This window comes from Natrix helvetica, assembly GCF_964273705.1.
Source record: "Natrix helvetica genome assembly, chromosome: 1".
In the NCBI taxonomy this organism is placed as follows: domain Eukaryota; kingdom Metazoa; phylum Chordata; class Lepidosauria; order Squamata; family Natricidae; genus Natrix; species Natrix helvetica.
The window spans coordinates 366,030,024-366,052,820 of NC_138548.1; the positions used below are offsets into that span (position 1 = coordinate 366,030,024).

The window sequence follows — 22,797 nt, forward strand, 5'->3', positions numbered from 1 at the left end:
AGGAAAGCTCATCTTCCACCGATGCACCGATGCAAGACATTCTTGCCCAACAGGAGAAAATAAGGAAAAAATATATTGGGAAAAGTGTGAAGCTAATCAAATCTAAATTACAAGTAAAAGAACACTATTTAAGCCAAAACAAAGAAGAAAATGCTATAAAAAGACACAATGGACAAAATTACAATGGGACATTCATTCCTTCTCTTGGAAATAAGTTCTTTACATCTCAACAAGAGAGTGAGACAAAAGAGAAGCCTTATAAATGTTTGAAATGTGGAACATGTTTTAGAACAAGGAGGCAACTTACTTCCCAGGAAAGGATTCACACTGAGGAGACGGTACACAAATGCAGAGAGTGTGGTAACAGATTCAGAAGATGTAGTAATTTTATTTCTCATAAAAGGATCCGGTCAGGAGAGAAACCTTATAAATGCTTGGAGTGTGGAAAGACCTTTGCTCAAAGAGGTAATCTTATTCACCATAATACGATCCACACAGGGGAAAAGCCATTTAAATGCATGGAATGTGGAAAGACCTTTACCCGAAGAGGTAATCTTATTTCCCATAAGATGATCCACACAGGGGAGAAGCCGTATAAATGCATGGAGTGTGGAAAGACCTTTGCTCAAAGAGATTATCTTATTCGCCATAAGAGGATCCACACAGGGGAGAAGCCGTATAAATGCATGGAGTGTGGAAAGACCTTTCCTCATAACAGTGACCTACAAATACACAAAAGAAACCACACAGGGGAGAAGCCATTTAAATGTATGGAGTGTGGAAAGACCTTTGTTCGAAGAGGTAATCTTATTTCCCATAAGATGATCCACACAGGGGAGAAGCCGTACAAATGTATGGAGTGCGGAAAGACCTTTGCTCGATTTACTTCTCTAAGTTCCCATAAGAGGATCCACACACGGGAGAAGCCGTATAAATGCATGGAGTGTGGGAAAACATTTGCTCAAAGTGGTCATCTTATTTCCCATAAAGTGATCCACACAGGGGAGAAGCCATTTACATGCATAGAGTGTGGAAAGACCTTTACTTATCGTAATGGGCTTACTATCCACAAAAGGTGCCACACAGGGGATAAACCATTTAAATGCATGGAGTGTGGGAGGACATTTGCTCAAAAAGGTCATCTTATTTTACATAAGTTGATCCACACAGGGGAGAAGCCCTATAAATGCATGGAGTGTGGAAAGAATTTTGCTAGAAGATATTATCTTAATTGCCACAAGATGAGCCACACAGGGGAGAAACCATATAAATGCATGGAGTGTGGAAAGACATTTGCTCGGAAGTATGGTCTTACTTGCCATAAAAAAAGCCACACAGGAGAGAAATCATATAAATGCAGGGAATGTGGAAAGAGCTTTGCTTATAATTGTAGTCTTACTTCTCATAAAAGGATCCACACTCGGGAGAAACTACATAGCAGTGATGGCTAACCTTTTTGCCATGGCGTGCCAAAAGAGTGGGGATTGCGCGTACTCACCCCCATAACTCTAGGTGCCCTCTCCCCATGTATGCATGCGCAACCTCCGCCCTCCTTCCACTTTTGGCATGCTACGACACGGTGGACATGTTTGCTCCATCCCCAAGCTCTAGAGGCTTTCTAGGAGCCTGGGGAGAATGAAAACGGAAATTAGCGAACGGATTTCCAGGTTTCCCATTGGGCTGTTTTTCTCCAGCGCACTGGAGCTGATATGGCAATGCCTCACATGTCCTCAGAAATTGCTCTTCCTGCCACCTGTGGCATGCGTGCCATACGTTAGCCATCCCAGCTATATAGCAATAGCAATTCCACTTGGACTCATATGCCACTCCACAATGCTTTACAGCACTCTCTGAGCAGTTTACAAAATCAGAATATGCTCCCCAGCAATCTGGGTCATCCTTTTACCCACCTCAGAAGGATGAAAGTTGAATCAACCATGACCCTGTCAGAATCAAACTCCTGGCTGTGGGCAATTAGCCAATAGTACTGCATTCTAACTACTGACCCTCCACGTCTTTCGGATCCAAGTGAGACCAGGCTGAATCCAACAAAATGAAATTTAATGTGGAGAATAGTAAGATTCTACACTTGTTCAGGAAAAACATTACCTAAAACCTGGCTCAAAAATAGTAACTGAATGGGGCCTTGGACTCTGAATGGATGACCACTTAAGCATGAATTACCTGTGTGTGGCAGCAGACAAAAAAGCGAACAAAATTCTTTGTTGAATAAACAGAGGAATAGGATCACGTGAAGTATTAGTACTGCTTCATAAAGCCACACCTGGGTCATCACGTTAAAAAAAGATGCTGAAACTTTGGGAAAAGTGAAATGAAGAGCAGCTAAGCTGATTAAAGGCCTGAAGACTAAAACAAGAACGGTTACACGAACTGGCATGGTTAGTCTAGTCAAGAGAAGGACCAGGGGAGACAGAATAGCAGTGTTCCAGTATTTGAGGGGCTACTAGAGAGAGGAGATGGTCAAGCTATTTCCCAAGGCACCTGAAGGCCAGGCAAGGAATAATGGATGGAAACTGATCAAGGAGAGATTCAACCTAGAAATAAGAAATTTTCTGACAGAACAATCAACCAATGGAACAGCTTGCTTTCGGAAGTTGTGAGAGCTTCATCACTGGAGGCTTTCAAGAAGAGATTGGACGGCCCTCCCAACTCTGCTATTTTAATATTTCATTTTTCCTCCAAACCCCCAGAGGGCAAGACAAACAATGGATGGAAACTAATCAAGGAGAGATGCAAACTTGAACTTTCTTACAGTAAGGGCAATTAACCAGTGGAACAGCTTGCCTTCAGATAGTGTGGGTGCTTCATCACTGGACATTTTAAAGAAGAGACTGGGCAGTTACATGTCTGAAGTGATATAGAATCTCTTGCTTGATCAGGGGCTGAACTAGAAGAGCTCCAAATTCCCTTCCAGCTCTATTCTGATTTTGATTCTGAATACTCAATTCTCTCGTGCTTTTTTGTTAAAGACTAGGCTTTAAAAGAAAGATGAGTATCAGTGGAGAATAAGGTTATCATTTGCCCTGAATGTGATGTGTGGCTGCCAATATTTAAGTGGTGGAGATCCCCCAATCATTTCAAGAAACTCCCTTTGATGAGTATATCCATTAGAGCAGAGTTGCAGTAAGAAATGCGTTACTCCTAAATCCCTTTTGTTTCGGCTTTTCTTCCTTTGCTTACTATTGTCACAGTCCGCCTTTCCACCCTGCTCCACATTATGTAATGCAAGTAATAACAGAGAGAGAGAAAACCGTAAGGAGAATGTGGTTATAGTGATGCTGAATTAGAAAATCCAACTCATAGGCTCTTTGCCCTAATTTTGTGTTGATCTTTCCTTGCCTTCCCTCGTGTTGCCCGTCTCTGGACTTTGCACAATCTTTTCAATGCGTTTTTTAAAGTGAGGTCCCTAGAACTGGACACAGTATTCCAAATGGTGAATAAAGCCCTTTTTAGAGGGGTAAGACCTCCTTTTTGCTGACGGTGATACCTCTGGTGATGCATCCCAGAATGTTGTTTGCCTTAACACATTTCTTGAGGTGAATTTCCTACTCAATCCCTATGTAAAAATATGTTTTCCCTCACGAGAGTTTAGCTTTATATTCCTTTTTCAGGATCTTCCTTTTCTTTCATCATCTCTGCCCTTTCTGCTCCCCCTTCGCTGAGAGGCTGAGCAAATAATCTGAGAACGGCAGCTGTATGTATTGAATTAAATAAATAAAAAGGAAATAAATTAAATAAATTAAAATAATTTTCCTGGTTGTGGCCTTCTTGCCTGTGTCCCATCTGCCTCCCCTTCAGACAGAAGTTCCCAACAACCACAAGACAAGCTGGGTTTCTAACAGAGGCTCCTGATCCTCCTCTTCTAACTGCCCAGCTGTTTCTGACAGGATTTGGCGCGCCCCCACCCTTTTATTATTATTATAAAAAGTTTTTATTTTTAGACAAACAAAACATAAAACATAAAGCCATCTTCCATTACATACAGTGTGTCGGTTGGTTGCAAGGCTTTTGTGCATCCTTTTCATAGTCATCACTTACAATTTATATGAAATCACATATTATCAAATCAAATATATTTGTATACATTATTATCATTGTACCTCATTTGTTTGACTATCACTATTATTCCTTCATTTTAAACGAGATATACTAGATATTGGGTTCATTTATATTGTAACAATTCATTACATCATCTTAAATCTATCCAATAATTATATATCTTTATGTTATATTCTGTATCATTCTATTATTCTGGTATTGATAACATTCTCTAATGTCTTTCATTTTCATGTTTTTTTAATCTAATGACTGATAAAGTAAATCCCATATCTTATAAAATTGTTTATCTTCTTCTTCTCTAATTTCAAATGTCAATGTACTCATTTCAGCACATTCCATTATCTTGTGAATAACTTCCTCCTGCATTGGTATTTTCTCATTTTTCCAATTTTTAGCAAATACAATTCTAGCTACTGTTAACACATTAACAATCAAATATTTCAATTCTCTATTGTATGTTTCCGGTACAATTCCCAATAAGAAGATCTCTGGTTTAAAGTCTATATGTTTTTGTATCATTTTTTCCAACCAAGTGTGAATCTTAGTCCAATATCTTTTAGCTTCTATACAAGTCCACCACATATGGTAATATGAACCCGGTACCTGATGACATTTCCCACACTATTCGGATGTATTCTTGAACATTCTTGCTATTCTCGTCGGGGGTAAGTGACACCTGTAAAACATCTTATACAAATTTTATTTATATGCTGTTGACATTATCATTTTATAATTTTGAGACCACAATTTCTGCCAATTCTCTCATTCAATCCCATGCCCAAAGTTTCCCCCACCCCAATCAATCATAGATTGTTTAACTTGTTTTTCTTCTAACTTAACCTCAATAAGTATCTATACAGTTTTTTAATCACCTTTTCATCAGTACCTATCAAAATTTTATCTACCTCTGTCATTTTATCATGGAAACCTTCCATTTTCAGACCTTTATCCTATGTAGAATGAAGGATTTGGCCCCTTTTGAGGCCTTTGGAGAAGCCCAACCTACAGTGCAGCTGTTCTTGAGGGAAGTGAGTTCAAATCCTCCAGAGATATTTTTCTCCATCCCCACAGAGGGTTCCTGGACAGGAAGGAGAAGAAGATGGAGAAAGTGCCGCCTCTGGAGACGTCAAAGCCTTTTTCCAGCACGAAGACATTGAGAACGGCCTTTCCTTCGACTCCCAAGCCCATCATCCCCGCCCTCTCCTTTCCCCTCAGACGCGCTCCTCTTTCCCGCCCTTTCTACAATCCAAGCAACTTGCGGCAAGTCCACCAGGGGGCGCCCACCGCCAAGAGAAGGGAACTCTTGACGCTTCCCCATTGGTCCACTGGAGGGCGAACATGGCTGGCATTTTAGGGGAGGCCAGGAAGCAAATGACACCACAAACGGTTGCCGCTCTAGGACGCCGTACTCGCTCTCCTCTCCGACGGAGAGGCTGCGGGAGAGGCTGGCGGGGGGAGATCCAGACGTGTCCCAGGTGAGTTGGGGGCTCTTCGCGGGCAAAGGGAGGCGGAGGAGGGAGAGACCCACGCCCGGCCTTCCTCCGGCTTCCACTACCGGATGCCTGGAAGGGTTTGGGCGGGGGGGGGGGGCAATAATTCTCCAGCTGGCAATAAGGTTCAAAAGAACACCTGCATTCAGCCTTGCAGAAGCCCAGCAGGAGAGGAGAGAAATCTTGGTTTTTCTTTTTCCTTCCATCTCAGATACAGAAATCTGAAATCTTTGCAAAACCAAACTTTTCTCTTGGGGAGGAAAACAAAGAGCAGAATAACTTGCAGGGATCCGTCCTGTGGCACCAGAAATGGCCCTGTGAAGGAAAAGGCACCTGGAGACCCACCAGAGTCCTTGGACCCACCTGGAGTTGCTCTGCAGGAGAGAGAAAGGATGGAGACACAACCTTTGGCCAAGGAGGGAAGCGGAAAAGGCCCTTCAGCTGCTCAGCCTGGGAAGGGGGGGAAGCTCTGGACAAGGACTGGGCAGAAGATCCTGGAGGAGGAAACCATCCGCCCTTCAGAAGTTCAGCCCTGGGATTTCATCCAATACTGGGAGGCTGAAGGTCCCCGAGGACTTTGCAGCCGACTCCATGACATTTGTAGGCGATGGCTGAGACCAGAAAAGCACAGCAAAGCCCAGATGCTGGACCTGGTGGTTCTGGAGCAGCTCCTGGCTATCCTGCCCCCAGAGATGGAGAGCTGGGTGCGGGAGTGTGGAGCAGAGAGCAGCTCCCAGGCGGTGGCCCTGGCTGAAGGCTTCCTCCTGAGCCAGGCGGAGGAGCAGAAGGAGCAGGTCGACTTACAGGTGAGAGACTTTATGGAGCTCAAAAGGGAATATAGAATATGTTTCAATACTTCCCAAACTTTTCTTTTTAAAAATAATTTTTTTCTTTCTTTCGCCACATTAAATGTTTATTTATTGATCTAATATTTTTTTTTGAAAATTTTTATTTTTGCATAAGCACAAACAGAACACAAAGAGCCCTCTTTCTTTACATACTATAGAAAGTGTGTCAATTGGTTAGAAAAAGCTTTTGTGCATCTTTTCCTCAGTCATCACCTATCATTCATAGCAAATCATACATTTTAAATCAAATATATTTATAGATATTACTGTCATCAGACCTCAATTTTCATTTGACTATAATTGTTTTAACATCCTTTTGCATAGAATATTCCAAAGTTTAAAACATAACCACATAATGGCATTCTGTTAGCTATTTCCAATATCATCCAATAACATTAAATCCTTATGACCTATTCTAAATAAAAATCAACAATATTTAGTAACCAAGTTTCCAGTCCTCCTTTCCAAATCACTGTTTACAATTTATATCCAATTTCCTTTTATTAAGCCAATACATATATATACATTATTATCATTATCAATCATTTATTTGACTATGTCCATTATCATAACATTTTTGACCCAAAGTTCAACTAGATTTAATTTATTTTTTTATTATTAGCTTTTTTGTCATAATAAAATTTCTAATCTTCCTTTCATAGTCACCATTTTCCATTCATATCCAATTAATTCTTATCAAACCACTACATATGTATAGATTATTATCGTTATCAATTATTTATTTAACCATATCCATTATCGCTTCATTTTTTACATAATGCTCTAAATTTAACTAAATTTAACTATTTTTTTGTTATAAGCTTTCATATACAGTATCAACCTGTATCTTTCCAGTAATGCAATCTTATGTCTTTTGCCATTTGTGGAATTAATCTTCTGATTATTTCCTTGATAATATTTGTGCGGACTTCTCTTCACAGCTCATTGCTTGTTGCATCTCTTATATAATCTCGATACCCTCCATTTGTTTCTTTAATCAGCATATCTTTGGTCATCAACAGTACTTCTGATAAGCTTTCTCTTCTTAAATCCATCAGTTCTTCTCTTTTTTCTTCTTCTGTACCTTGCCTTCTGGGGTAGAGTTCCTGGTCATCTAGCTCCCCTTTCCATATTACACTCTCTCCATTTCCAACCACAGTCCATTCACCATAGATGTCAACAAATTTCTTGTCTTTGTGCTCATTTTTCTCTTCCATTTTTAGGACTCTAGCCTCCACATTTTCCAATTGAAATTCTCCATCATATTTTGCTGATATATAGTCTATATTTTCCAGTTTCTCCTCAATTCTCTCTGATACTTCTAATAATTTTTGAATTTCAAACATTATCTCTTGCAATATTAAAGTTTCTTTTTGATGTTGATATTGTGCCATTCTTTCAACTGGTAAACACTGCCACTCTGGCTTTCAAAGCTTTTTATTAGATTAACCACAAATTCATTTATAATCTCTCACAATAAGACCTTGTTTTCACTTTTCTCCAGCTGGCAATAAGGTTCAAAAGAACACCTGCATAAACATTCCATGCTCTTCTTATCACTCTCTGTAAACAAGCTGCAAGGTCTTAAAGCGCAAAGTCAAAATGATCAAAGAGAGAAGTGAAAGTACAATGTTTCCAAGGCTCAAACCTCCAGCATCCAAGTGGCAATGTTGCTTCCTTTCCCCCTAATGTTACAAGCCACTTTGTACTCCTTTTGTATCTTTTTTGTATTCCAGGTTTAAAAGAAGTGAAATTCTTAAATGAGGCAAAATAGAAAAAAGGAAAAACCTCATAGAAATGGAAAAAAGAGTTTCAATCCATAGGTTACAAAAATAAAAAAAGTAGAAGAAAAACTAATCCATTTACTTTAAAAAGCTTTGCGCAGATTCCATCCAAAAATAGCATTTAAAAAGAAAGATAACACACTGTCCAATGCAATCCAATGTAGCTTAATTTTGCCACTTATTTCTTCTTTCTCAAATTTAATTTAGGTTTAAGGTTTTTGGAGGCAGTCTCTTTTAAAACAATAAAATTTCCTCACCAGCTGTACACACGTTCTCTTTCTGTTTCCTTCCGTTCCGGAACTGTCCCAACTTCATCAGCTTGTGACTGTGCTTTTGTCGCCGGCTAGAAGAACTTATCTTGGATCGATCAGGGACTTTACGGGGTCCCTGAGATCAGCAAGACGTATTCTTCCCGATCACTGTCTCTGAGGGATGGTTTAGGTCAGTGGTCAGCAAGCCGCGGCTCGCAAGCCACACGCGGCTCTTTACACATTTTAATGCGGCTCTTCTGTGTGCCGGGCGCCCGCTCCCCTCCCTCCTCTCGGGCATTTCAAAACAAGCGCCCCTTTCCTTTTTTTCTTTTTGACCCACAATGATTAGGGAGGATCCTGAAGTCGGGCGGGGACGAGAAGCGAGGAGGCAGAAAAAGAAACGGAGGCTAAGGAGCTTCCCCCCCGCCCCCTCCCAGCAAAAATCTAACCGGGGAGCCGGGCGGGCAGTAGCAAATTAGCCGATCACGCCACGTGATCGGTTAATTTGTTACTGCCCACGCGGCGTGATCGGCTAATTTGCTACTGCCCGCCCGGCTCCCCAGTTAGATTTTTGCTGGGAGGGGGCGGGGGGGAAGCTCCTTAGCCTCTGTTTCTTTTTCTCCCTCCTCGCTTCTTGGGGCTCCACCAATGGGGGAGCAAGGCCCGCCCAGCGCCAGGCTTTGGGCTAACACAGAGGTCTGCAAAGTTGGCTGTTTTAAGACTGGTGGACTTCAATTCTCAGAATTCTGGGAGTTGAAGTCCACCAGTCTTAAGAGCCAATTTTGCAGATCCCTGGGCTAATATGATTGATGCCCTTGGTGGACTTCAATTCTCAGAATTCTGGGAGTTGAAGTCCACAAGCCTTCAAGCTGTCAGGTTTGAAGACCCCTTGGGGTTTTTTTCCTAAAGGGTTAGGGATGCAAGGATCTTGTAACTTGACAGCTTTAAGACTTGCGTGCTTCAAATGCCAGAGTTTATTGAAACTAAAAACAGTGTACCATCCTATGTATTTTCGGTTTTAAAAATGTGGCTCTCAAAATAAATTTCAATCGTGGTTTTGGCGAGATTTGGCTCAGTTGAAAAAAAAGGTTGCCCATCACTGGTTTAGGTCCATATCGACTGTGATCTTGGGACTTCGAGATCGCAGGTCGTGTCATCGCAACGTTAGCTCCTCCTCTCCTTCCCAAACTTTTCTGACATTCATAATATGTGGCGATGTCCCATCAATTCTTGTCGGACATTCATCCATTGTTTTCTCAACCAACAACACTGATCAATATTGGAGGCTTTGAGGTTGTGTTCCGGATATAAGAATCCACTTTATGTCATTTGAAGTACATTAATTCTGCTTCTTTTTTCCTTCCACCTATTTGAAGTGCTGCACTGTGGAGATCAGAGATCCTGAGGGAAAGAAAAATCTATCAAATCCCCCTCAGGAGCTATTTCTCAGGAGGATCCCTTGGGAAGATCAAAGTCAGGACACCTCAGGAGGTAATGAAAGATCCTCAGATTACCCATCAGTCTTATCTTTGCTTTCTGTTTTCTTCTATAGAATACCTCCTCTTATTTTGTTATAAATTTTGAAATGATTTATTCTTTACAGAGAAACAAAGAATGAAGTTTTCTGGTTTTTATGACGGAGATCAAACATCGGTTGAACCCCCAAATCAAGTAAGAAAAGGAAAAGTTTATAAATCTGTATTCTCCCTTTAGGAAGTGAAGCGGGGGTGCAGAGTGCTTTCTCCTACTCCCCCACCCCTTTTGGACTGGATTACTTTTGTGTTTTTCCAAAACATGGACAGCAGAATAGCAGATTAAAGTTGCTATCAGTGAGCATAGCTTCCTCTGGTTTTCTTGTTCTGCTAGATCAGTGATCCTTTTTTCCCTCAGGTGCCAAAAGCACACCCATGCGCACTATCATGTCCTTGCGCATGCTCATACCCATAATTTAATGCATGTGTGACACCACCATCTCCGCTGCTCCGTATATGCCCACACAGCTTTTTTGGAGCCTGGGGAGGGTGACAACGGCCTCCCCCACCCTCTCCAGAAGCCAGAAACAGCCTGTTTCCCGACTTCTGGTGGACCCGGTATGTAGGTTTCAGAAATCCATCACGCAGTTTGTGTCCAAAATATCTGTCTGCGTCTCGCAGAGTTTATTTGGCTTTTATATAGTTTTTACAAGCAAAGCACAGAGCAACAACACATTGCAATAACAGGTTCACTCCCCCAAATCTTCCCTAGAGAATCAAGAATACTATTCAGGCCAAGGTTAACTCATGCCTTTGCTCTGGTGAATTAATGAGCTAATAGATAACGGCTGTGCATCACCTTTCCTTTATTCCTGCATTTGGTTCTGCTAATTAGGTGAGTTTGTAGGTTTCCAAGATAAACAGCCTCTGAGATCATGGTAGTTTCTACGCATGCCTTTACATAGCTTTACCTCTTATTCCCACACCGGTAGGTCCATTTTTCGCCCTCCCTAGGCTCCAGAGAAGCCTGGAAGCCCTCCGAAGAATGAAAATGCCCTCCCGGAGCCTCTGTGTGAGTCCTGTACTTACCTGGCATCGCTTGGAGACTCCTGGGAAGGAAAGGGCAGCCCTGGAGCCAAGCAAGGCAACGGCTTGCGTGTCCACTGATATAGCTCAGTGTGCCATCTGTGGCACGCGTGCCACAGGTTCACCATCACGGTGCTAGGTTCTACTCCAACTTATGAGTTTACAAGAAGCAATTTTTAAAAAGAATTTGGGATAAGCATATCACTGTGGTAGTAATTGCTAGAGACCCATTTGTTTTGTAATTCTTTGATTTGGAATTGTGCAGGGCTAATGAAAAATAATCAAATACTCACATGGCCACATTACAATTTTAAAACACCCTTATTTATAACTCACAGTTCAAAAAAAATCATATTAAAAAATAAAGCAGACTATTAAAATCCAAAGGTAGTGGCCATGTTGAGCATGTAATCAAGGTACTTTGGGCTACAAAATAATTTCCAATCCTCTGATTTGTTCTTCGATAAGGAGATCAAACATTCCCACTTTGCAAAGGCTGAGAAATAACTTTCCCAGGGAATTTTCTCTTTTTTGTTTCCTTCCATTCAGCCAATGGCTCCGACTACGGTACTAGATCAATCAATGATAGAAAGAGCGATAGACCAATTGATCCAGAAGTGGGATTACTTTACTGAAAGGCACTGAAGGTTTTCTAGAATCAACCAACTTGATAAAACTTCCCCAAATATTTCTTCAGTTAAAGAAATGTTCAGATTTGCCCATTTTCTCACCTAAAATGAGGACTTGTATGATGCACAGCCATTTAACTTGGTGCAAATGTTTGCTTTGGTCATTTGGGAAGAATGGAACAGAATGACAGAGTTGGTTGGGATCTTGGAGGTCTTCTAGTCCAACCCCCTTCTCAGACAGGAAGCCCTATAACATTTCAGATAAATGGCTGTCCAATTTCTTCATAAACACCTCCAGTGTTGGAACACCCACAATTTCTGGAGGCAAATCGTTCCACTGATTAATTGTTCTCACTGGTCTTTTCTTTGCGGTAGCTCCTTAGATATTGCAACACTGCTACCATGTCATTCCTAGTCCTTCTTCTCATTAAACCAGACATACCCAATTCCAGCAAACCTTCTTTATATGTTTTAGCCTCCAGGATCTTAATCACTTTGGTTGCTCTTCTTTGCACTCTTTCTAGAATCTCAAGATCTTTTTTTACATCTGGCAACGAAAACTGGGTGCAATATTCCAAGTATGGTCTTACTAAGGCATTATAAAGTGGTACCAACACCTTCATGTGATTTTGATTCTATCCCCTTCTTAATGCAGCCTATGATTGGGTTGGGGTTATACTGCTGACCCATGTTTAAGTGATTGTCCACTAGGACTCCAAGATCCCTGTTGCACTTTCAATTGTTAAGTCAGGTATCACCTATTCTATGCCCGTGCATTTGGTTTTTCTTTCTTAAATGTAGAACTTCATATTTCTCACCACTGTTTTTCATTTTGTTAAATCAGGCCCAATCTGTCAATCCTTCTATATCTCTAGGTTATCTTCTGGAGTGTTGGTATTCCTGTCAATTTGGTCTTGTCAATTGTCTGCAAATTTGATGAGTTCCCCTTCTATTCTCTTGTCTAAATCATTGATGAAGATGAACAGGTCTTGCAAATCCTCCTGTTCTTTTTTCCGTCTTCAGGGGAGTCTGGTGTCCTTCGAGGAGGTGGCCGTGTATTTCTCTGAGGAGGAATGGTCTCAGCTGGATCCTGACCAGAAAGCACTGCATTCAGAAGTCATGCTTGAAAACCATAGGAACGTGGTCTCTCTGGGTAAGAGTTTTCTAGTCCCTGATCAGAGAGTTCAAGATGAAGGTAGACCATAACCTACTACTAAATAAAGTAGAAGAATGTGGGTTAGACAGCATCACCACCAGATGGATTCGTAACTGGCTGACCAACCGCACTCAACATGTAGTCCTCAATGGAACTACATCTACATGGAGGGAGGTATGCAGTGGAGTACCCCAAGGCTCTGTTTTGGGCCCACTACTCTTCAACATCTTCATTAATGATTTGGATGAGGGAATAAATGGGGAACTCATCAAATTTGCAGATGACACCAAGCTGGCAGGAATAGCCAACACTCCAGAAGATAGGCTTAAGATACAGAAGGATCTTGACAAACTTGAACATTGGGCACTACCTAATAAAATGAAATTCAATGGTGAAAAGAGTAAGGTTCTACATTTAGGCAACAAAAACGAAATGCACAGGTACAGTATAGGTGATACTTTGCTCAGTAGTAGTAACTGTGAAAGGGATCTTGGAGTCCTAGTGGACAACCAATTAAATATGAGCCAGCAGTGTGCAGCAGCTGCCAAAAAAGCCAACACAGTCCTAGGCTGCATCAACAGAGGGATAGAATCAAGATCACGTGAAGTGTTAATACCACTTTATAATGCCTTGGTAAGGCCACACTTGGAATACTGCATTCAGTTCTGGTCGCCATGATGTAAAAAAGATGTGGAGACTCTAGAAAGAGTGCAGAGAAGAGCAACAAAGATGATTAGGGGACTGGAGACTAAAACATATGAAGAACGGTTGCAGGAACTAGGTATGTCTAGCTTAAGAGAAAGAAGGACTAGGGGAGACATGATAGCAGTGTTCCAATATCTCAGGGGTTGCCACAAAGAAGAGGGAGTCAAACTATTTTCCAAGGCACCTGAGGGTAGAACAAGAAGCAATGGGTGGAAACTAATCAAGGAGAGAAGCAACTTAGAACTGAGGAGAAACTTCCTGACAGTGAGAACAATTAATCAGTGGAACAGAAGTTGCCTCCAGAAGTTGTGAATGCCCCAACACTGGAAGTCTTTAAGAAGATGCTGGATAGCCATTTGTCTGAAACGGTATAGGGTTTCCTACCTAGGCAGGGGGTTGGACTAGAAGACCTCCAAGGTCCCTTCCAACTCTACTATTGTATTGTATTGTAAGATAGATTATAGTTAGTTTTTTATTTTATAAAAGTCACTAATCCAATATTATCTTTTATGAGGGAGAAGGAAAGGATCCGTAATTCTGGTACTCCAAGGAAGGAAAGAGTCAATGTCACATTGCTCAGATGCTTTCGGTGCCATTCCTTATCTGTATTTTTCCATTTCTCTTTGACCTTATCTGTGGAGGCTGAGAAAAATGGGGTGTGTTTTTATGTGTCCTCTGGAGGCCACGTGAGAGGAGTTGTCATTTGTCCTCTGAAACCTCCCCAAATTGTGTGAGAACAGAACTTTCACACTCAGGCCATGGAAGAGCATTCTCCCAATCCAATTCAAGAACAAAGACCTCATGAAGTGTGACTCCGAGCATCTTAGGGTACAGGTGATCCCCAGGTTATGACAGTTCACTAAGCAACCGTTCCAAGTTACCAACTAGCCCTTTCCCAAGTACTTAAGACCTAGTCCCGAAATTAGAAAAGTCATTTATGAATGACAGCAGAGGCGCTGCAACAATATTTGCCCTACCTGTAGCCCTATTCCACCCCACGGGGACTTACGTTACAGTGATGTAGCGAGCCATTAGTTGCTTTGCCTGCTTCGGTGCATTTGCAGAAAAAAGACGCCTAAAGTAGTGAGAGATATGTAAGATGAGCAGTTGGAAATCTTGCACTACTAATCTCACATGATCTTGCACTATAGTACTTTAGGCCTCTGTTCTCTGCTTACCAAGGCCTGCACGAGGTCCAGGGCAAAATACTTTGCAAATAGGAGGAAGGCCTCTTTGTTTTCAAAGACTTTTGCTCTGGATCTTGCACACTCCTCAGTTCTTAAAAGAACGCGGGCCGAAAGTACTGCAGTGCGAGATCATGCAAGATTAGCAGCCTGAGATCTTGCTCTACTGATCTCGTTTACAAGCCAAAGGGATGCTTCAAGCAAGGGATTTGGCTCCAAAATCTCATCGCTGAGATCAAGGAGCAGGCTGTGCAGGGGTCCCGCCCTCCCGCCAGATGCTGTGGAGCAGCTGCTCCAAGGTACACTGGGGAACAAGGAGCTTGCTTCAAAATTGTTTCAGTTCTCACAGGTCTCTGCTGAAATTAACCCACTTCAATAAATCTTAAGTTTTCTCCTAATTGGTCTTTGGATGTCTCCCCTGATTATTCCTTAACTCAAAACTGACTGAGTGAGATTTTCATATATAGAGATAATTATGAAGAAACAGATATTTTCTAGATATTTTCAAAGCTTTCAGAACTCATGAATATAGAAATCATCAAGTCTATATCACACCACTGTAAGTATGTAAACATTCAACATAATGGAATTGCAGAAAAATTCAGAAGGAAATTCACTTGACTTTGGTACAGTTTGATCTTTTTCCTTAACCTTGTTATCATTTTCATTTCTCTTTTGCTTTGAAGGTAATAATGGCCAGGAGAATCAAGATTCCTGTGAACTGTTCCAACTGATCAATGCCAAAGATGGAATGGAGAAGTTTGGAATTCGAATGGAACTAGAAACCCATGACTGGAATCAGGAAAGCTCATCTTCCACTGATGCTCCGATGCAAGACTTTCTTGCCCAACAAGATAAACCATATAAATGCATGGAATGTGGAAAGTCCTTTGCTCGAAGAGATCATCTTATTTCCCATAAGATCATCCACACAGGGGAGAAGCCGTATAAATGCACACTGTGTGGGAAAACCTTTACTCATAGCAAAGGGCTTACTATCCACAAAAAGCTCCATACAGGGGAGAAACCATATAAATGCATGGAGTGTGGAAAGACCTTTGCTCTGAGAAGTAGACTTACTATCCACAAAAAGATCCACACTGGGGAAAAGCCACATAAATGCATGGAGTGTGGAAAGAGCTTTGTTAAAAGAGGAAATCTTATTTCCCATGAGATGACCCACACAGGAGAGAAACCACATAAATGCATTGAGTGTGGAAAGACCTTTGCTCAACGAAGTTACCTTGCTTCCCATAAAAAGATCCACGCAGGAGACATGCCGTATAAATGCATGGAGTGTGGAAAGACCTTTGCTCTGAGAAGTAGACTTACTATCCACAAAAAGAGCCACACAGGGGAAAAGCCATTTAAGTGCATGGAATGTGGAAAGACCTTTGCTCGAAGAGATCATCTTATTTCCCATAAGATGGTCCACACAGGGGAGAGGCCGTATGAATGTATGGAGTGTGGGAAAACCTTTACTCATAGCAGAGGGCTTACTATCCACAAAAAGCTCCACACAGGAGAGAAACCATATACATGCATGGAGTGTGGAAAGACCTTTGCTCAACGCAGTTATCTTGCTTCCCATAAAAAGATCCACTCAGAAGAAAAGCCCTATAAGTGCATGGAGTGTGGAAAGACCTTTGCTCTGAGCATTAGACTTACTATCCACAAAAAGATCCACACAGGGGAGAAGCCATATGAATGCATGGAGTGTGGAAAGACTTTTGCTCAAAGAGGTCATCTTACTTCCCATAAGATGACCCACACAGGGGAGAAGCCGTATGAATGTATGGAGTGTGGAAAGAAATTTGCTCAACGCAGTTATCTTGCTTCCCATAAAAGAATCCACACAGTGGAGAAGCCATATAAATGTATGGAATGTGGAAAGACCTTTGCACAACGCAGTTATCTTGTTTCCCATAAAAGAACCCACACAGTGGAAAAGCCATATAAGTGCATGGAATGTGGAAAGAGCTTTGCTTGGAATCATAGTCTGTCTTCTCATAAAAGGATCCATGCACAGGAGAAACTGTATAGTAATAGCAATTTCACTTAGACGTATATACCACTCCACAATGCTTTGCGGCACTCTGAGCAGTCTATGAAGTCAGCATATGCTCCCCAGCAATCTGTTTCCTCATTTTTCCATATTGAACCCTGGGGTGTAATCCATCCGGTATTGGTGATTTGAACTCATCTAGGGTAGACAGGTGCTCGCTTACCATTTTCTTCCCTATTTCAACTTGTGTTCCTAATCTGATTTTTGTGGTGCTGTTTTTGATAGGTTGGACTGTTTTATCCCTTTGTGTAAAGACAGATGCAAAACATGAGTTAAATAGTTCTGCTTTCTCCCTGTTGCTTGTCACCTTCTTGCCACTTTCTCCCAGCAATGGACCAATTGTTTCCTTAACTCTTTTCTTGTTTTTAACATGTTGGAAAAAGCTTTTTTTTGTTAATTTTTACTTTTGTGGCAAGCCTTTCTTCATTGTGAGCCTTAGCTTTCATCTTTACATGCTCGGGCTATTTGCTGATATTCTGCCTTAGTTATGTACCCCTCTTTCCACTTTTTATACTTATCTTTTTTGTCTTTCAGTTTGTCAGATAGTTCTAATGCCTTAACAGCTGCCTGGCCACAATCTTTATTTTTTTGGAGTTATCTTTATTTTTTTGGAGTTATCATGGTAACTCTTTTCACATAGTTGTGTAAAAAAGTCCTGCTTGAACTCATGTATTAAAATACAGAATAGTTCTAGCGTTGTGGAGATACCTTTGTGTCTGTTTCAACCTTCCTCCACACACAGAGTGATAAAGCAAGTAGTGTCAACCCTCAAAACGAGTCTAGCTGAAACCATATTTTTCTTGTTTCTTTTCTTATTGCCATAGTTATTGCGGGAAGGGCATTTATAGAATGTAGAATGTTTTCCTCCAGTGTGCCAGACAAAACAACGATAAGGCTGCTGAGAACCAAGGTCAAATCACCATGCCCAACAATGGCAGGAGGGAGTGCTGTGAAATTCATGTTTGGTTGGCTAACATGACCTGTGACATGAGTGGGGGTATTTATTATTTTGACATAATTCTATTCTTTACTTATACCAAAAATGCAGGAATTGTTCAATGTTGGTTTCACCTTTGACCGTGCCAATATGATGTACCCAATAAACTGGATTTTTAAGGGCGCCAAGACCTCGGAGGCTTTTTTTAAATTATTTTATTTTTGCTATATATAGAAAGCAACAGTTTCAATGTCTATATAAACTGGGTTGTCTGGTTGCAATTAGTTTGAGCAATAATCATAATAGTAATATTCATTAATAGTCAAATAATAGTATTTTTTCATGTTAATACATTGATACTAATTAATATTAATTTAAAAAAACCTATTGTAATAAGCCATCCCAGTAAAGTTGGTCCTTCTCTTATAATTTTAAATGTTCTAACTTCTGTTTTTATTAGTTAACCATTGATGAAACGAATCCCATATTTCAAAACATCCCGTGTCTTCCTTGCCTTTAATTTCAAGGGTTAATCTATCCATTTCTGCACATTCTATTATTATTATTATTATTATTATTATTATTATTATTATTATTATTATTATTATCTTCAACAAATTGTGTGTGCGTGCATGGGGGGAGGGGTGTTGCATGTGCAGGTGGGCGGGGAGGATTGAATTGGCACACACATGCACGCATACACAATTTGGCATGCCATAAGAAAAAGATTCACCATCACTGCTTTAGAATAACCAAAGTTTTTAGCCCACACTATCATTTTACTTTTATTTGCTCTTCTTCCATTCTAATACTCAGTAGACAGTTATATATTTTTTTTATTAATTTCTCATCAGTTCCTTTAAGGATCTGGTCCAATTCTGTTGGTTCTTTATAAAAATGATGTTTTAGCAGCTTTTTCATCTCGATTGTATTTGTATATGCGGCCACCATGTTAAATCTATCCAGGGGTGGGTTCCTGCCAGTTCTAACCTCTTCTATAGAAGAGGTTCCACAAATCTAGAGTGCCGTTTAGAACCGGTTCCAGCTCCCTCCCACCGCCCTTCCGCACATCATCAAGATGAAGAACGAGAGGAATTCTGGGAGTTGAAGTTCACAAGTCTTAAAGCTGTCAAGTTTGAACACCCCTGGGGTTTTTTTTTCTAAAGGGTTAGGGGTGCAAGGGTCTTGTAACTCGACAGCTTTAAGACTTGCGTGCTTCAAATGCCAGAGCCAACATTTTGGTTGCTAAGCAAGAGTGTTGTTAAGGGAGTTTCACCACATTTTACAAGTTGGCCATGCCCACCCAGTCCATGACTGCCAAGCCACTCCCACAAAGCAGGCCACACCTACAGAAGAGGTTCTAAAAAATTTTGAAACTCGCCACTGAATCTATCCCTTGACTATTCAGTTCCTGTTTGCTTTTCAATTCCCTTTTCCCATTCAGAATATCTTTGTATCATGATTTTTTTCTGTATCAATCACATTTGGATGTATTAGTGCCATCCTGGAGAGCCAGACTGGTATTTTCAAGTAGTGTTTTTCCCTTTTTTTTGCCCATACTAAAAACAGCACTTCTAATATAGTGTCCTTGGAAATATGTATGTATTTTATTTTTCTCATACCATAGAACGCCATGCCACTCTAGGTGCAAATCATGTCCCTCCAAAGTTAATAGTCGTCTATGTCTCAAACTTATCCATTCTTTTAGCCACATAAGTGCAGATGCCTGGTAATATAACTCCCAAGCTGGCAACTCAAAGCCGCCTCTATTATTAGAGTCTTATAACAGTTTCAGTCTTATTCTTGCATTTTTACCCTGCCAGATAAATTTGGATGCTAATCTGTTTAATTAGTATTTATTTTCCAGCTTTATTGGAATTATATACAGAATAACAGAGTTAGAAGGCATATTTCAATACAATACAATAGTAGAGTTGGAAGGGACTTTGGAGGTCTTCTAGTCCAACCCCCTCCTACCTAGGCAGGAAACTAGGCAGGCTGCATCAACAGAGGGATAGAATCAAGATCACGTGAAGTGTTAATACCACTTTATAATGCCTTGGTAAGGCCACACTTGGCACACTGCATTCAGTTCTGGTCGCCACGATGTAAAAAAGATGTGGAGACTCTAGAAAGAGTGCAGAGAAGAGCAACAAAGAGGATTAGGGGACTGGAGACTAAAACATATGAAGAACGGTTGCAGGAACTGGGTATGTCTAGCTTAAGAGAAAGAAGGACTAGGGGAGACATGATAGCAGTGTTCCAATATCTCAGGGGTTGCCACAAAGAAGAGGGAGTCCAACTATTCTCCAAAGCACCTAAGGGTAGAACAAGAAGCAACGGGTGGAAACTAATCAAGGAGAGAAGCAGCTTAGAACTGAGGAGAAACTTCCTGACAGTTAGAACAATTAATCAGTGGAACAGAAATTGCCTCCAGAAGTTGTGAATGCCCCAACACTGGAAGTCTTTAAGAAGATGTTGGATAGCTATTTGTCTGAAACGGTATAGGGTTTCCTGCCTAGGCAGGGGGTTGGACTAGAAGACCTCCAAGGTCCCTTCCAACTCTACTATTGTATTGTATTGTATTGAAACCCTATACCGTTTCAGACAAATGACTATCCAACATCTTCTTAAAGACTTCCAGTGTTGGGGCATTCACAACTTCTGGAGGCAAGCTGTTCCAATGATTAATTGTTCTAACTGTCAGGAAGTTTATCCTCAGTTTAAGTTGCTTCTCTCCTTGATTAGTTTCCACCCATTGCTTCTTGTTCTACCCTCATCCCATTTCCTGGGAAGTGGGGGGGGGGATATTTCAGCTCCTGATGGGTTGAAGTTTTTCAAATATGGATTATTAAACTTTGTGTCAAACTGCAGGAAAAAAAAGATATAGATACGTAAAGAAATAGCAAACCTCCATTGTTTTTAAATGGATGTTAACTACTTTTTCCATCCATTTTAAATTCTTTGTTTTGCTCACTGTAGCAAACCTCTTTGTGTCATTGTCGTCTCCAAATGTGGTTGAATATTTTCATTTATGGTCCAATGATATATCCCTGCCTTAAATTCTCTAAAGGGCTTAAGCTTCCTAGTCACATTTCTTGAGGAGAATTTCCTACTCAATCCCTATGTAAAAATGTTTTTCTCCCCATCATAGCTTATAAGTACATTCCATTTTCACCATCTTCCTTTTCTTTCATCAGAAGAGGCTGGGGGGGGGGCTCTGCCCGTTTTGCTCCCCGCTTTGCTGAGAAGTTGAGGGAATATGTTGAGAAGGGCAGCTGTATGTATTCAATTAAAGAAATCAATAAATAAAAATAATTTTCCTCATTGCGGCTTCCCTGCCTGTGTCCCATCTTCAGGCCAGAGGGTGCAACAACCGCAAACCCAGGTTGTGTTTCCCAGAGAGCCATCTCGTCCTTCTCTTCTGACCACCCAGCTGTTTCTGACAGGATTTGGCCTTCTTTTCAGGCCTTCTTCAATCTCTGCCCAGTCTTCAGGGCGGCTGTTCTTGAGGGAAGCAAGTTCAAATCCTCCAGAGAGATTTTTCTCCATCTCCACAGACGGTTCCTGGACAGGAAGGAGAGAAAGATGGCGAAATTGCTGCCTCTGGAAACCACAAAGCTTTTCGTGGGCAGGGAGGCATTAAGAGGGGCCTTTCCTTCTACTCCCATAACCATTATAATTGCCCTCAGCCTCACCTGCTTTCCTCTTTCCCGCCCTTTCTAGAATCCTGGCACTTTGCACCAAATCCACCAGGGGGCGCTCTCTACCGGGACAAGGGAACTCTTGGCGCTTCCCCATTGGTCCCCTGGAGGGTAATCGTCACGACTAGCTTTCTAGAAGAGGCTGCGAAGGAATTGACATCAGAAACGCTTGTCGCTCTCCTTAATCGCAGGAAGCGGAGAGGCTGCGAGAGAGTCTGGCGGGGGAAGATCCAGATGTGCCCCAGGTGAGTTGGGGGTTCTTCCCAGGCAAAGGGAGGTGGAGGAGGGAGAGACCCGCGCCCGGACCTCCTCTGGCTTCAACCTCAGGTCCCATGTTCCCCAGCCGCCCTCTCCCTGCAGAGTGAAGCCGGGCGAGGAGGAGGCAGGATTCGCACCAGGCTCCCCGAGGGCCCTATCCTGTCTTCGGAAGGGGAGAGGAGGAGGGCGGCTTCACCAGCTGCCTCCTTCCCGGCCTTGCGCTGGGATAACCCACTTGGGGCTCCGGGCAGGTTGGGTGAAGGTTGTTGGGGGGGGGGGCGGGTGTAAATCCCACTTTCTAATTCTTGGCTTTTCTTTTTCCTTCCATCTCAGATACAGAACCCATTTGTGGTCTTTGCAAATCAAACTTTTCTCTTGGGGAGGAAAACAAAGAGTGGAAGAACTTGCAGGGATCCGTCCTGCAGCCCCAGAAATTGCCCCGTGAAGGAAAAGGCACCTGGAGACCCACCAGAGTCCTTGGACCCACCTGGAGTTGCTCTGCACGACAGAGAAAGGATGGAGACACAACCTTTGGCCAAGGAGGGAAGCGGAAAAGGCCCTTCAGCTGCTCAGCCTGGGAAGGGGGGGAAGCCCTGGACAAGGACTGGGCAGAAGATCCTGGAGGAGGAAACCATCCGCCCTTCAGAAGTTCAGCCCTGGAACTTCATCCAATACCAGGAGGCTGAGGGTCCCCGAGGACTTTGCAGCCGACTCCATGACTTTTGCAGGCGATGGCTGAGACCAGATAAGCACACCAAAGCCCAGATGCTGGACCTGGTGGTTCTGGAGCAGCTCCTGGCTATCCTTCCCCCAGAGATGGAGGGCTGGGTGCGGGAGTGTGGAGCAGAGACCAGCTCCCAGGCGGTGGCTCTGGCTGAAGGCTTCCTCCTGAGCCAGATGGTGGAACCAAAGGAGCAGGTTGAGTTGCAGGTGAGAGACTTTATGGAGCTCAAAAGGGAATAAAGAGTGAGTTTGAATACTTTACTCCTCCTTTCCAAACTTCTCTGACGTTCATATGTGGTGATGTCCCACCAATTCTTGTCAGACATTCTTCCATTGTTTTCTCACTCAACCACACTTATGGATATTGGGGGCTTTGAGGTTGTGTTCTGGATATAAGAATCCACTTTATGTCTTGTGATATACAT

The 22,797-nt window shown here is 42.0% G+C and overlaps 2 protein-coding genes across 2 annotated transcripts in view; both read left to right on the forward strand.

Annotated features, from left to right (window-relative positions):
* LOC309384833 (zinc finger protein with KRAB and SCAN domains 3-like) overlaps window positions 1-22,797 on the forward strand; it is a 57,983-nt gene that overhangs the window by 34,501 nt on the left and 685 nt on the right. The window contains exons 2-3 of the mRNA XM_081938647.1: window positions 21,594-21,636; window positions 21,983-22,579. Coding sequence (XP_081794773.1) covers window positions 22,166-22,579 — 414 coding nt within the window. The 5' untranslated portion in view covers window positions 21,594-21,636; window positions 21,983-22,165. The remainder of the gene's footprint in view (window positions 1-21,593; window positions 21,637-21,982; window positions 22,580-22,797) is intronic.
* Window positions 5,040-22,797, forward strand: part of LOC309382557 (uncharacterized protein) — a gene marked incomplete at its 5' end in the record, with an annotated part of 35,333 nt that continues 17,575 nt past the window's right edge. The window contains 6 exons of the mRNA XM_081934194.1: window positions 5,040-5,108; window positions 5,152-5,555; window positions 5,782-6,376; window positions 9,830-9,944; window positions 10,057-10,124; window positions 12,664-12,793. Coding sequence (XP_081790320.1) covers window positions 5,040-5,108; window positions 5,152-5,555; window positions 5,782-6,376; window positions 9,830-9,944; window positions 10,057-10,124; window positions 12,664-12,793 — 1,381 coding nt within the window. The remainder of the gene's footprint in view (window positions 5,109-5,151; window positions 5,556-5,781; window positions 6,377-9,829; window positions 9,945-10,056; window positions 10,125-12,663; window positions 12,794-22,797) is intronic.